Source organism: Heptranchias perlo, chromosome 6 (assembly GCF_035084215.1).
Source record: "Heptranchias perlo isolate sHepPer1 chromosome 6, sHepPer1.hap1, whole genome shotgun sequence".
Lineage (NCBI taxonomy): Eukaryota > Metazoa > Chordata > Chondrichthyes > Hexanchiformes > Hexanchidae > Heptranchias > Heptranchias perlo.
Window position 1 is genome coordinate 64,802,273 of NC_090330.1, and position 14,279 is coordinate 64,816,551.

At 39.7% G+C, this 14,279-nt stretch overlaps 1 protein-coding gene across 1 annotated transcript in view; it reads left to right on the forward strand.

The window, feature by feature from the left end:
* Positions 1–14,279, forward strand: part of LOC137323053 (protein diaphanous homolog 3-like) — a 796,634-nt gene that overhangs the window by 363,411 nt on the left and 418,944 nt on the right. The window contains exons 16-17 of the mRNA XM_067986438.1: positions 3,048–3,341; positions 10,281–10,395. Coding sequence (XP_067842539.1) covers positions 3,048–3,341; positions 10,281–10,395 — 409 coding nt within the window. The remainder of the gene's footprint in view (positions 1–3,047; positions 3,342–10,280; positions 10,396–14,279) is intronic.

Below are 14,279 nucleotides of genomic sequence, written 5' to 3' on the forward strand. Positions count from 1 at the left end.
GCGCGGGCAACCCACTAATTTCACCGAGCGTGTTGACCACGCTCCCGAAACCCAACCCGCCGGAAACCCGCAGGCCTGGTAAAATCGAGCCCAGTGTCTTTGTTAGCAATTCGAAATAAACTCAGTAGTTTTCTGCAGCCCCTGGCCAACATTACTGAAAATAAACCAAACGAGAACATGCATTATTTTATTCAATCTCGTTCAGAGAAAATACCAAAAAAAATTTACAGTTTTGTTGCGCTTCAGCGCGGGAACCATAACCTGTATCAGATGTTTGTAATACAGAAAATAACTTGTAAGAGCATTTAAAATGATGCTACAATCCACACAGAGAATGTACATGAGCTATTTGACTAATGGTTCAAGGACAAATTTAACCTTATCTTGAACTCTAATCACCAAAAAGACTTAAAATCTGCCTGCTAAAAATGAATAAAGCTTACTAATCTCAACAGTAAGGAAATTGTATGATTCTACTCCATCTCCCTGCCGTATAAGCAGGGTCAGACAGATTTACTTGTTATGACACGGTAATTAACAAAGGCTTCACGTTAGTTTGTTTAGCAGTCTAGTGAGGCAGAACGAGCTGTCAACTTTAACCCACAACCATTAAAAATATAGTTCGTTAATTATGGAATAGAATGAAATGTAGGTACCCATGATGTGCAATTGATACTGAAACGAGCAACTTGACACAACGCATGCTGTTAGGTTACATTGAGGAATAAAGTCCTTTTTGTGTATTGACAAGGCGCCTTTAGTTAGTCAGACAATTAGGGACTCTGTTAGCTGAGTTGATTCACTTACTGCCACAGTGCCAGATATTAAACAGTTCATTCACCAAGTATCAAATATTTACCAAACGTACAGTCGAGAAGCTTAACTACTGTTTGCTTTTGAATTTTGAGCTACATTGAAGCACTGCCAGGATAACTGGAAAACTTGAGTTGACTAGTGCTTTGTGCACATGTTTTGTGGGTTCATACTCACGGGGCAAATTATAAACAAAAAATACTGGAAAATGGATAGATTTTTGCTGTATGGTATTGCAACAGGATACTTGAAGGATATTATGGATAGGAATGGCTGTCGCTGGCAGTTCTTGGCAGATTACCTCTCACATTAACTGGTGTGGATTCCTGGTTTCCTAAAAAGGAAAGTTTCACAGCACAGAACCAGATTTCTTTCTGAAATACTGACAAGTCTCTTTTTTTTATATTCGTTCATGGGATGTGGATGTCGCTGGCAAGGCCAGCATTTATTGCCCATCCCTAATTGCCTTTGAGAAGGTGGTGGTGAGCTGCTGCCTTGAACCGCTGCAGTCCGTGTGGAGAAGGTTCTCCCGCAGTGCTGTTAGGAACAGGAGTAGGCCATTCAGCCCCTCGTGCCTGCTCTGCCATTTGATAAGATCATGACTGATCTGTGATCTAACTCCATATACCTGCCTTTGGCCCATATCCCTTCATACCTTTGGTTGCCAAAAAGCTATCTATCTCGGATTTAAATTTAGCAATTGAACTAGCATCAATTGCCGTTTGCGGAAGAGAGTTCCAAACTTCTACCACCCTTTGTGTGTAGAAATGTTTTCTAATCTCGCTCCTGAAAGGTCTGGCTCTAATTTTTAGACTGTGCCCCCTACTCTTAGAATCCCCAACCAGCGGATATCCACCCTATCTGTTCCCCTTAATATCTTATAAACTTTGATCAGATCACCCCTTAACCTTCTAAACTCCAGAGAATACAACCCCAATTTGTGTAATCTCTCCTCGTAACTTAACCCTTGAAGTCCGGGTATCATTCTAGTAAACCTCTGCTGCACTCCCTCCAAAGCCAATATGTCCTTCCAAAGGTGCGGTGCCCAGAACTGCTCACAGTACTCCAGGTGTTGTCTAACGAGGGTTTTGTATTGCTGCAGCATAACTTCTGCCCCCTTGTACTCTAGTCCTCTAGATATAAAGGCCAGCATTCCATTAGCCTTATTGATTATTTTCTGCACCTGTTCATGACACTTCAATGATCTATGTACCTGAACCCCTAAGTCCCTTTGGACATCCACTGTTTTTAACTTAGGTTAGGTAGGGGGTTCCAAGATTTTGACCCAGCAACGATGAAGGACGATGGGAAGGATGCAGCAAATAGGAACAAAGTAGTTGTTTAATTATTCTTTAATGTCAGATTTTCCATTTTATTTTGTGATTTCAGTTGAGTATGATGGAGAACACTAGCCTACAGTAACTGATGGTGAAATGTTCCAGGTTTATAGTGACTGATGGGTCCTGCCTCACACACAGTTAATTAATAAAATGTTTCCTTTGTTCATGGCTTTGCCACTGCTACTAAGTCAGTCTGATCTCCTGCCACACAATGTGGACAGATTGTTACACCGTGCAAATTTCTCACTTTTGAGATTTCTGAGCTTCAGTGTGTTTAATTTTTTTTCAGTCAACATCCATAACTTTTTAATCTTAAACTGTGCAATGAAAGAACATTTTTGATCATCATGAAAGAATAATCCCTGCTGGTTTGGCAAGCAAAAGGAGAACAGTGATTTATTTTGAGAGTCCTGACAGCTCAGTGGATTTACATAGTGACCACTTGAGTTGTACAGACCAGAAAGGTCCCAGGTTTGGCCCACAGCCTTTTTTCAGTTAGTTGACTTCAGGTGGGGTAACAAAAGGGGTTCTGCAACTGGCCTTCGTGCCTCTAGGTTAGGGAAGGGAAAATCATCAGGGTTCATTTACTCCTGATGACCAGCCAGTGACCCTGCTTAAAAATGAATAAATATTAGGTGAGGACAATCTTGGGCTGCAATGTGATGCCTCTTGCTCACAAACAGCCTACCAACACTCACACATGAACAGCCACTTAGGAAAATTAGCTGAGGGCGACCAGCATCAATTGAGCCTTCGGCCATCAAGAAGTCAATGCCTTCAGGAGACCAAGGGAGAAGACTAGCAAGAAAATATTGTTTTGGTGCAATTTTGGATTATAATTTTCTTTTTAATATTATATTGCATTTATATCTAATTTCTCAATTTTTCTCTAAGCTTTCAGCATTACCACCTAATTTAAGGGCCACCATAACTGGCGCACAAAGTGGAGTCACCAACCATAATTCTCCATCTCCAACTCTTGGTGGAGTGCCACCACTGCCACTACCTTCAATGACAGTGGCACCTGGGATGCTTCTTCCACCACCACCGCCGCCACCACCACTACCACCAGTGACCGGGTTTAAGGGAGGACACTGGTCTCCACCTCCTTATACACTACCACATGGATTGAAACCTAAAAAAGAATTCAAACTAGATATTAACATGAAGAGAGTCAATTGGTGTAAGGTATGTGTTTTTGAAAAAGAAAATCTTACATAGAAACTGCTTCTAGAACACTGATGAAACAATTTTTTTGGTCTAGTTTCAATAATATGGTAGCACATATATCATCACTTGTAAAATTTGTACAAGTTGCTTTTTTCCTCTGTTTTCTGAAAGTAATAAACTTACCATATGTGTATTCCAACTTAGATTTAACTTTTCTTGCAATTTTCCATTTCTGACATTGGATGTCATTGAGTTATTTGACCTGTGAAGTCACAGATCCATTATTCCTCCTTGTTGGTAGACTCAAACTTGTGTAGTCCATTTACTGTTAAATGTAACTGATTACCACCAGAAAATTAGATTGCATATTTCAATCGAAATTCATACTGACTGAGTGAGTCGGATTTCAAATCAGAGTAATATATTTAGTTTATATATGAGGTGGTCATATCCATTCCTATCTACAACTTCAATTCAAAGTTAATACATATTTGCCCAAATATGGGAAGAACTACGATTTGTTTTTGATATATCTTATTGGGACAGAAGTTTCACGATAGAAGTACGTCTGTATTTTTATCTGGATGCTTCTGTCATTGTTTAATTTTAGCTATGAGACACAACTTTCTATCACATCACTGTGATGTTCGTTGCACACTGATGAAGTCAAAGCATGCAACATGTAACCTATAGTATTTGTTAGGTGCAACATTTAACTTCAGCATGAAATGGCAAACAGCTGTCGTTTTTGTTAGAAGTAGCTTCACAGAATGTAGCAGATTGTGATAAATAAAGCTTGCATGCCTTTCTCTTTACATATTCATACATGTATTGATAGTCAAAATTTTAATATCACATCAATATTGTAAACTGTACAGTTACAAACACAAAATGTTCCTTGTGCCCCTATTCATCATGACACAGTAGTTTATGTATCATTTTGAATTAGTTTAATCATTTCCCTGTTGTGCTTTTCATCAGATTTCCATTATATTTATAATGTACCTAAAGTGCAGTTCTCATCAAAAACAGGCGAACAACCTATATCTATACAATATTATTAAAAATCTTGTGGGTAGCATGCGCTTTCTGTAATCATTACACTACTGCCACATTTCAGTCACCACCTATGACTTAAAGTACTAAGGACTGTTGAAAACAGCCAATCCTGATTGATGACTCTGGAGAGCCCATTAATAAAACCATTCGAAGAGCTATTTGGGAAAAAAAAATCACCACCATTTTTTCCCCCCTGTAACTGAAATTTCTAATGTCCAAAATAAGGTTTAGAACAAAATAAACACAAATTTTACGATATGTGGCATGTAATACCTAGAAGGAAAATTGAGAATTGGTAAACAAATTTGGAATTTGTTGAATAGTATTAGGGATTTCCTGTGGTGTTACAGTAAGTTGGAGGGCATGGTCAGGAAGAAGCTAGGTGGGATGGATTTGCAAGGGAAGGACTTAGGCAGAGAATAAAATGAGTAGAAGTGGGGGGACTATTTTTGGAATGCCAGTAAGATACAATAGATGAAGCTGTGGGGCCTAAAGTAGTGTTGTTAATTTATAATAAGTATACAATTTTTTTTTTAAAATTAAAAGGAGGGCTTACCTGTGGAGCCAGAAATTTTTTTAAAGAGAAAAACAACAAAAAAGGGGGAAAGACAAAAGCTGGAGTAGCAAATGGAAAAACAAGAGAGCCAGAAAGGAAAGGAGCCTTGAGAGCTGGTTTGGCATAATAAAAAAAAGGAAAAAGAGATGGGGTATGTAAAGATCTGGGACAGCAAATGACAAATAAAGGCAAAAATTAGGATCTGCCAGCAAAGCAAGGGGAGGGACGGAAGCCAGGCCACATACGGGGGTACAGTAGTCTAGTGGTTATGTTACTGGACTAGTAATCCAGAGAATGAGTGTTCAAATCCCACCATGGCAGTTTGAGAATTTGAAATTCTGTTGTTTTAAAAAAAAAATCTGGAAATTAAAAACTGGTATCCGTAAAAGCGACCATGAAGCTGTTGGATCATTATAAAAAGCCAAGTGGTTCACTAATGTCCTTTAGGGAAGGAAACAGTTTGTCCTTACTTGGTCTGGTTTAGATGTAAATTCAGTTCCACACCAACGTGCTTCACTCTTAGAGTGAATGGTATGGGGAGGGAGCAGGAATATGGTGTTGCGATAGAGGATCGGCCATGATCATATTGAATGGCGGAGCATGCTCGAAGGGCCGAATGGCCTATTCCTGCTCCTATTTTCTGTGTTAACTACTCTATGAAGTGGCCTAGTAAGCCACTCAGTTGTATCAAACCACTACAAAGAATAGACTGCAGCGGTTTAAGAAGAAAGCCCACCACCACCTTCTCAGGGCAGTACATGCCAGCCTTGCCAGCGATACCCATGTCTTGAGAATAAATTTTAAGAAAAGAACAGGAGGACAGAAGGTTGGACTGGAACTAGCAGTTGAAATGTTGCAGGGCGATGGCACTATAAGGACGGAATTTTTAATTCTTTTGTAAACAGCTGTAGGCCTGAGTGAGGAACAGGCAAAATGTTGAGATGGGATTTGAGGGAACATTGGGGTAAGAGAATTAAAGGCCACCAGAGGCGAGCCGGCGCCCACAACTGCAGTGGTGCTAGCAGTGAGACTAATATGGTCAGAGAGGAGAGGGGAGAGTGAGGAGGATGGAGAGAGGAATGGAAGGAAAAGAGGGAGAAATATGCCAAGTTTGAGGGAAGCAGGGGGAAAAGGGGCACATGTTCACCATTTGCTCCAACAGTAGTTAAATCTGAACTGTCTGTGCACCTTCCCTCTGAAATTTGAGCCTCTGTCCCTTGATTTTAGAGTTGGTGACAATCTTGAACCTATTATCAGGGTTTAATTTATCTGCTCCCTGAAGAGGTTTGAATACTTGAATAATATCTCACCTGAACTCTCTTTTCTCCAGAGTAAATGATCCCAGGCCCTTCAACCAAACTTCATAACTCAGTGCCTTCAGTTCGGTATAAGTTTGGTTGACATTTATTTTTTTGCACTTGTCTTCATATGCCTAGGTATCCTTGCTTTAGTATGGTATCAAGAATTGTACAGAGTACTCCAAGTGTGCACTTGAACTGTAATCTACCAGTCCCTGCTTTATACCATAATGTGGAGATGCCGGTGATGGACTGGGGTTAACAATTGTAAACAATTTTACAACACCAAGTTATAGTCCAACGATTTTATTTTTAATTTTTAATTTTAAAAATAATTTTTAATTTTAAAAATAAAATAGTTGGACTATAACTTGGTGTTGTAAAATTGTTTACAATTGTTATACCATAACATCTACTCCTGTATTTTTTTCTATTTCAATCATTATTTTCTCACTTTCTAAGTCTACTCTGTTTTCCCCTCCTCCTGCCTTATTAGGTTAAATCATTCCTCACTGCCTTACTTACCTTCTCTGCAAGTGTGTTGGTACTGGTTAAATTCAGGTAAAGCCTGTCCCATCTGTACAGCTTCCCAGTGTCATAGGAACCTAAACCATTTTTCTAGCTGCACATTGACACATCAAATTTGCTTCTCCTAACTTGTCTAGCATATGGCACCATGAATAATGTTGCGATTATTACCCTTGAGATCTTGCATTTTAGTTTAGAACCTAACTGTTCAAACTTTCTCTGTTAGACCGCCATCCTTCTCTTTTTCACTGGTTCTTTTATGGACGATGACTTCTGGCTGTTGTACTTCACTTTTTAGAACTTGCTCCATTACGCCCCTTACCCTGGCACCTGGGAGGCAACACGCCATTTGGGACTTTGAGTCATGATTGGAAACCATCTTTCTATCCCCCTAATTATAGAATCCCCCTCAACTTAGGATTCTCATGGCTAGTGTTTTTTTTCCCTAGTGACCCCTTGCTCTACGGTGCCATTTGGTTATCCTTCCTCCTGCCTCTATCCTTGTCCTTCATAGGTAATGAGAACAATACATATATTGGACAAGTCCAGACTCTCAGGGTTTTCCTTTACTGTTTCCTTCTGTCTCTTCCTGTATTGTCCTTCTTTCTCTGTGAGGTCACCCACTTTCTTTCCTCTGCATCATTATTTCTCTATCTGTGGAGTGGCCATATTCCGGAACTTGTCTTCCAGAAACTTTTTCTGCTCACTTATGTTGTGGAGTGTGGCCAGCTGAACCTTGAGTTGAGCATTCCTCTGCAAAAACAGCACAACTTAAGGCATCTATGCACATGTACTCCTGGAAGCTTAGCAGATCCAGGATACCCCAGAACACACATGCCACACACATCAGGCTCCTGATCCAGCCATCACTATATTCTATGCTGCTCCAGACTTGATCAAAATTAATTCTCACTTACCTGCCTGGTCTTGCAGATTCAGGCCCACTCAGTCTCACCGGCGAACCCACGCCTGCTAGGAACTGAGTCCTGTTATGGGCATTACAAAGGCCCAAACATACATGAGGGAGCAGGAAATCTATCTTGAAGGGGCTTGATTACCTTCCAGAGATGTTCTGGCAGTTCCTGTGGGAGCTGCAGCGTCAGGTCATTGTGTATCTAGGAAGGCCCTTCCTCGGCACCTGCGCTGCATTGGAGCGGCACAACAACACTCTGACCTCCCCGGGTCGTCGTCAGAGCGGGTGCCACTGATGTGCGGTTGTAAGCGCCGGCTGGCCGTCCTGCGTATACCGATGACTCCGTCCTCGCAATTTGGGACAGGGTCTGTGGCTTCCCCCCTTCCCACAACACTGGTCAAGAGAATAAAAGCAGAAAAATAATATGACTCGAATTTATTACATCAACATGCGTCATACACCAGAGAATTTTCTTCAGTCCTCATTGTGCTTCTATGTGCTCTAAAACCTTGCACTAACAATGAACTTCTAGGTGTCACCGAAGTGGCTGCTCTTTGTGTTTCTGATCCTCATAGGACTGTGTGGGGTGGTTGTTGTGTCCAGCGACCACTGTCCTGAGGACTAGTTGAAAACTGAGCAGTAGAAATTGGATCTTGTGCTCCTTTTACACCTGTAAAACAGGCGCAATAAGGGTTGATTTCGGGGACCAACATCCTGTGCCCAAAGGAGATTTGACCTGATATTGGATTGGGCCATTTTTTCAGGTGGCCACTTAAAACAGGTGTTAGGCCCCTTGCATATGCTGATCCTGTGCATACCTGCCTGCCAGGTCTTTGGGCTGGGTACATTCTCTGATGGGCCAGCGATTGATGGGAAGGCAGATCAGATGGTCTCAATTACAACCCCTATCTTTGCACCTCTCAGTACATTCACATGCTGGTGACAGACTCCTCCAGACTGTTGCTGCTCATTTTGGGAGACATTCAGCAGAGGTGCTGATGGAGTGACAACTGTCTGCGACAGCGTACTGGCAGAGCCTGCAACACCAAGACATTGATTGTGCCAAGAGGCTATTGTACATGGAGCTGTTTGGAAAACCATTAATTGGGTGGGCAACGTACATACCTTGCCCATGCTTGTCAAGTCAGTTAAATTTTTTTGCAGCGTTGTGTTGCTGATCTGGGGGGCATGAACTACTTTAGCCACTTCCCTCCACTTAGTCTCTGTATGCCAAAGTCCTTCCCATCTTACCCTTATTGTTTCCAAGAGGACCTTCACCATGGTGAAGTTTGGTACTCTCTTTTCTGCAGGTCTTCTGGCTGCCATCATCTCTCACCTCCTCACCCATGTTGCTTCTGCTTTTTTCCAGTGTAAAAGGATTTAAGTTAAGCTATTATATTTGTAGGTCTGCATACTTATATTTCAACTATATTTTATCATTTCCCACGCACACATATATCTAAAAGCACTTAATATAAAAATGTAATACAGCCAAACCTTCCAAATTATACATTATATTGTATATATTTTTTTAAAAATGTGTGTTCTATTAATTTTTTTAGTTTAAGGTTGCTTGCATTTCTAAATTTAAACAGATGTGTTAAATGCACATAACTTGACAAGCACTTATTTGGTATAATAATAATTTGTAATGATTTCCTTCAATTGGCTCTAAAATAGGATTAGAAATGAGGAAATGCTTAGCAAAAACAAAAATAAATGTAATATAGCTAAGAAAAATGTGCAGCTGTTTGGCACAAAGGCACACGGTGTTATGTGGTTCAGGGAACAGCCTTTCGTTGCCATTAAATGTCACTAGCATGTTTTGAATACAAGGAACTATAAGTTGCACTATTAGCAGAACATCAGTAATCCATCTGAAATTGGCTAAGTGTCTCCAATTGTCACTAATAAATGTGCATTTAAGTGACTGTTCAACTTGAAAGCTACAGTCGCACCCTTTCGGACAATAGATATAATATACGCACACATATATCTAAAAGCACTTAAAAAAAAACGTAATGCAGCCAAACCTTCCAAATTATACATTATATTGTATATATATTTTTTTAACTATAAACAAGTGAAAACATTTGTACAGGTAGACCAGTTTAAATGATTCTTGCCAGCAGTATGTTCACCTTTATCTCAATAGAGGGGGCAGCAGTTGACACACTGGTGTGTGCTGGAATATTCGCAGAAATTGTAATGATTACTCTTAAATATATGAAATGAAAAATTAACCTCCAATCCATAAAAAGCAGCCATCAATATTCTTAAAACATATTGAATTTCTTACATTGCTATTCAAAATATATAAAAATGTAGCATTGCACACTTTTCCTTCAGTCACTTGGTGAGTATTCCCTTTGGTCGCCATGGTTGGGGCTCAGTGTGACAAGATTCTTAAAATCAAGCAGAATATAAAATTGTGTTATATCAAATTTGAAAAGTGTTGCAACTTCCAAATTGCTACTGAAATATTATTGATCAAATTTCACCTATTCACTGTTTCAAGGAATTAAATGATTGAATCAAAAATTGAAGACATCGTAACCAGATATTTTAATGGTAATATTTTGATTTGTTATTTGTTCTCACAGATCAGACCACTTGAAATGCCTGAGAACTGTTTCTGGATAAAAGCAAATGATAACAAATATGAAAGCCCTGACCTGTTTGCTAGGATTGGTTTTACCTTTGGTGCGCAAAAACGAGGTACCATGTTGATTTTGACACTGTCTCACTTGCTTTGTGCATTTGCAGAATCCCAATTTGTTTTGGACAGTTTTTTGTCTGATTTTAGATATGTATGTAGCTTTGTAGCTGTCAGATTATTTCAGAGTTGTGTATATTTTTGAATTTCTCCCACTAAATAATTTTTAGAAAGAATATATGTATTCCACGAGACAGACTGGAATAGATGCAGATAGGACACAAGATGTACTAGTGTTTCAGGTTGAGTGGAAATTGCTACTTGAGGTGAAGTTAATGCCATTATCGTTTTTATACACAGTTTCAAATTATTGTTTTTTTCAGCTATGTAATTTGTTTTCATGTGAAATTATTTTTAAAAATCTACTATCACATATTTCAGATTGATGTAAGTATTTTAAAAATGTGACATTTATATAGCTGAAGCTGTTTATCTCCTATTTCAAATATTTCAATACTTCCATCTTTAAATTATGTTTGTTAGATTTATGCACAATGAGAGAGAAGTTTATTTGTAAGATTTGGAATATATACACAAGAAATGATTCATAACAAAGCAATTTATAGTACAGAGCATTTGATATACTAAGTGGTCGGGATCAGGAGCTCTCTTCCCCTTCCCAACTATCATCAGCAATTCTCCAGGATAATTTTCCCTTCTTAGCAGGCTGTTGCCTGGAGGTGATTCTCCTTGAGGGAAAACTTGGAGAGTAAGACAACTGTTCACCTGTTCACTCTGTTTAAGTTTTATGTTGTCAGAGACCTGGAACGTGGGGTGCTTATAAGGTATAGCGAAATCTTGAGCAAGGGATAACTCAAAAAAGGGTATATAATAGTTATCGAATAATAAATAGATTGATGTCGATAAGGCCACAATACCTGCACAAGTAAAACTTAGTTATATATAAATTTAAACATCTCTCTTTCATCTCACCCCTTTAAGCCTATAGATTCTTGTGAATTGAAGCTCCTGATCACCTAAATGGGGCTAAATCAGCAAGCTGCAAGTCCCAGCAGCTGATTACATATCCATTATGTGATATATAAGGGCAGGTCAATATTTACAACCACCCTAAGGTGGTTTCCTAGTTACATTAATAAAGGAAATTGATCTGGTATCACTATTACTTTGTCCTTTATAAATCAGATATACACAGAGCAGTAATTGAACAGTGATGCTATGGCAAATTATAATTTAATTGATAGTGTTATTTAACCAAAAAACCTACTTTTTTATGTTGGACAAAATGCAATATAAAATATAAGGAACTGCAGTATTGTCTTTTCTGATGTGTGTATATATAGTTTAAATTCATCAAATTATAAGAAAATTGAAAAGATTACATTGTCAGAATGTCAGTAATCACCATACTCCCTTGACTTTACTTAGTACAATTTTGTATTTTCTTGATTTTAATGCTTGATCGTCCTGCTTCTGAGTACAAGTACACAACAATTAGTGCTGGTTTTGTATGGTTGTCATGATCATCAAAAAGACATGGTTTGGCTTCAGACTCAATTCAAATAGCTTGCAAATGCCAGAGGAAATTTTGAACATTAATGCCAGTTGAGAAGTTTATTAATATTTCTAATAAAGTGTAGATAGATCATTTATATGCATGCAGCATATGTGTACTTCAGTTTGTTGTAATTAACAGGTCAATGTCAATCAAAGCATAACAAAGATTCAAACTCCAGTGCATCAATCAACTAGTCTTTATGCATGTTTTCATCAAGTATCGGTATACACAAACGAGTCTAATGCTTTTGTAATAACAAAGCAAATGTAAAGACAAAAATATTACATTTACTTACCAGTACACCTGAAAATATTTATGGATTCTGTGTCAATTTTTCAGCACAACACAAGAAATTACCACCAGAAATAGCAGCATTTATTTCTCGCACATAGCTTGGGATCGATTTTGGTCTCCCGGTGTAAAACCTGTAAGAGGTGGATGGGTGAGAGCAATTGTTGCCTGGAGGAGTTGGTGGGGGACCTTTTTCTGTTTTCCAGGTTGCCCTTGATACGCATGCAGTAAACAATATGTTCTTTCGGTAGACAGCTGGCTGATTAGGAGGCAGGAAGTCGGGCGCTGGGTTCTTAACGGCCCACGTCAGTTTAAATGGAAGTTTTTTTTGTGGCCATAGCATGGAAGTAACACTGTGGAGCTGCAGAAAGATGTCCTATGGGCAAGAAGAGTTCCAGCAGGGCCCTGAGGTTTTCGGAGACAGCCGTGGATCATGCAGTTAGTGGAACAAGTTTGAGAGGAGTTGAGGCCTTTCAGGTCACTGACTACAAGCATCTCTTGTGCCCTTGTTTGAGACATAGGAACTGACCTCCTACGTCGAAGCCACTGGGGGAGCACCTCGTAGAAGCACTAGAATAGGTAAAAGAACATTTTAGTCAGGAACTAGGAATTAACGTAAACCACTAAAACCACAATGTTATTTGAAATCTTTGCGATGGAGAGTGTTCCTGTCGTGGTGGTCTTGCAATATGAGGTTACATTAATAGCAATTTTGGTATTCGGGCAGATGCTGTTGATTGTAGGGTGGAAGAGCTAGGACTGATATTGGACGTGACTGTTAATACAGTGGAGCATGAATTATTCTCCAATGAGTAGTTGCCGAACAGTTCTGGCTGCACGTAACTGTTTGACCCCCACCTCCATGTTATTGTTGTCCTCATCATTCTGAAGGTCCTCCTCCAATGATGGCTCCATTTGTTGTCTTTGTTGCAAAGTGAAGCTATACAGCATATAGCACACAGCGATCATATAGGCATTCTTTCTGGGCTGTATTTGAGGAAGCTTGTCCAGGCATCTGAATCGTTGTTTCAGGTCTTCAGTGGTCTGCTTGATTGAAGGTTCTTGTTGCAGCTCTGCTGCTGAGTATGGGTTTGTAAGAGCTGTCATGAGCCAATTGTGCAAGGAAAAAGTCCTTGTCTCTAGGCAGCCAACCTTCACCTTGTTGTGGAGGGGCAAACATTGGAGGAATGGTTGACTAATTCAATGTAAAAGCATTATGTCAGCTGCCAGGAAAGCAGACATGGACCTGCATGATGTGCTGCTGGTCATCATACACCAATTGAACATTGATAGAGTGGTACCATTCATGAAGGGGTCACATTTTGTGAAGGAGCCTACAAGACAACATGATTGCTGTCACTGTTGCCCTGGACTTAAGAGAATCCTGTAATCAGTGTGAACCCCAGGTCCATATCCTTCTGCTTCCGGATGCCTATGGGGAAAGTGATGAATTTGTTTACTGTAGCAAATAAGGCATCAGTCGCCTGTTTAATACAAGCATGAACTACAGATTGAGTGAAGATGTTGAAAGCCCCTGTGGTAGCCTGGAGAAGTTGGAGATGAAGAAATTAAGTGCTGCACTGACCTTGACTGTAAAAGGCAGTGTTGTGCTATTTGTAGCAGTTGGCTGTAGGCCTTGCTCAGGAAGTAACAGAACTCTATCACAGCCTCCCTGGAGAAACAAAGCCTCTGCCCACATTGTTCCTCGGAGAACTGCAGGTACATTGTTTTAGGCCTATAAACTCTTTTGTTTCTCCAAGCACAAATCCTTCTATTTGCTTTCCCTCCAGCTGCAGCTCTGTTTACCCCTTCTTCCCTCCCTCCCTCCCCTGAGTGGAATTCCTAGCAGTACCCCCAACAAATGCAATGACAAAAACCTTTTTACAGTTCAGAGCTTATAATAGCAACTACAAAAACTTTAAATAACCTAAAGGTCAAAATACCGACAAGCAAGTGGAAGAAAAATGTATCCAAAAGCACTGTGCAGGGATTTACATGAGAGCATCCCTTTAATCAGCATTTGAAATGGCTGCCTGTGCCTTGTGGGTGAGAGCAGGAAGTGGCATTTGTGAGGTG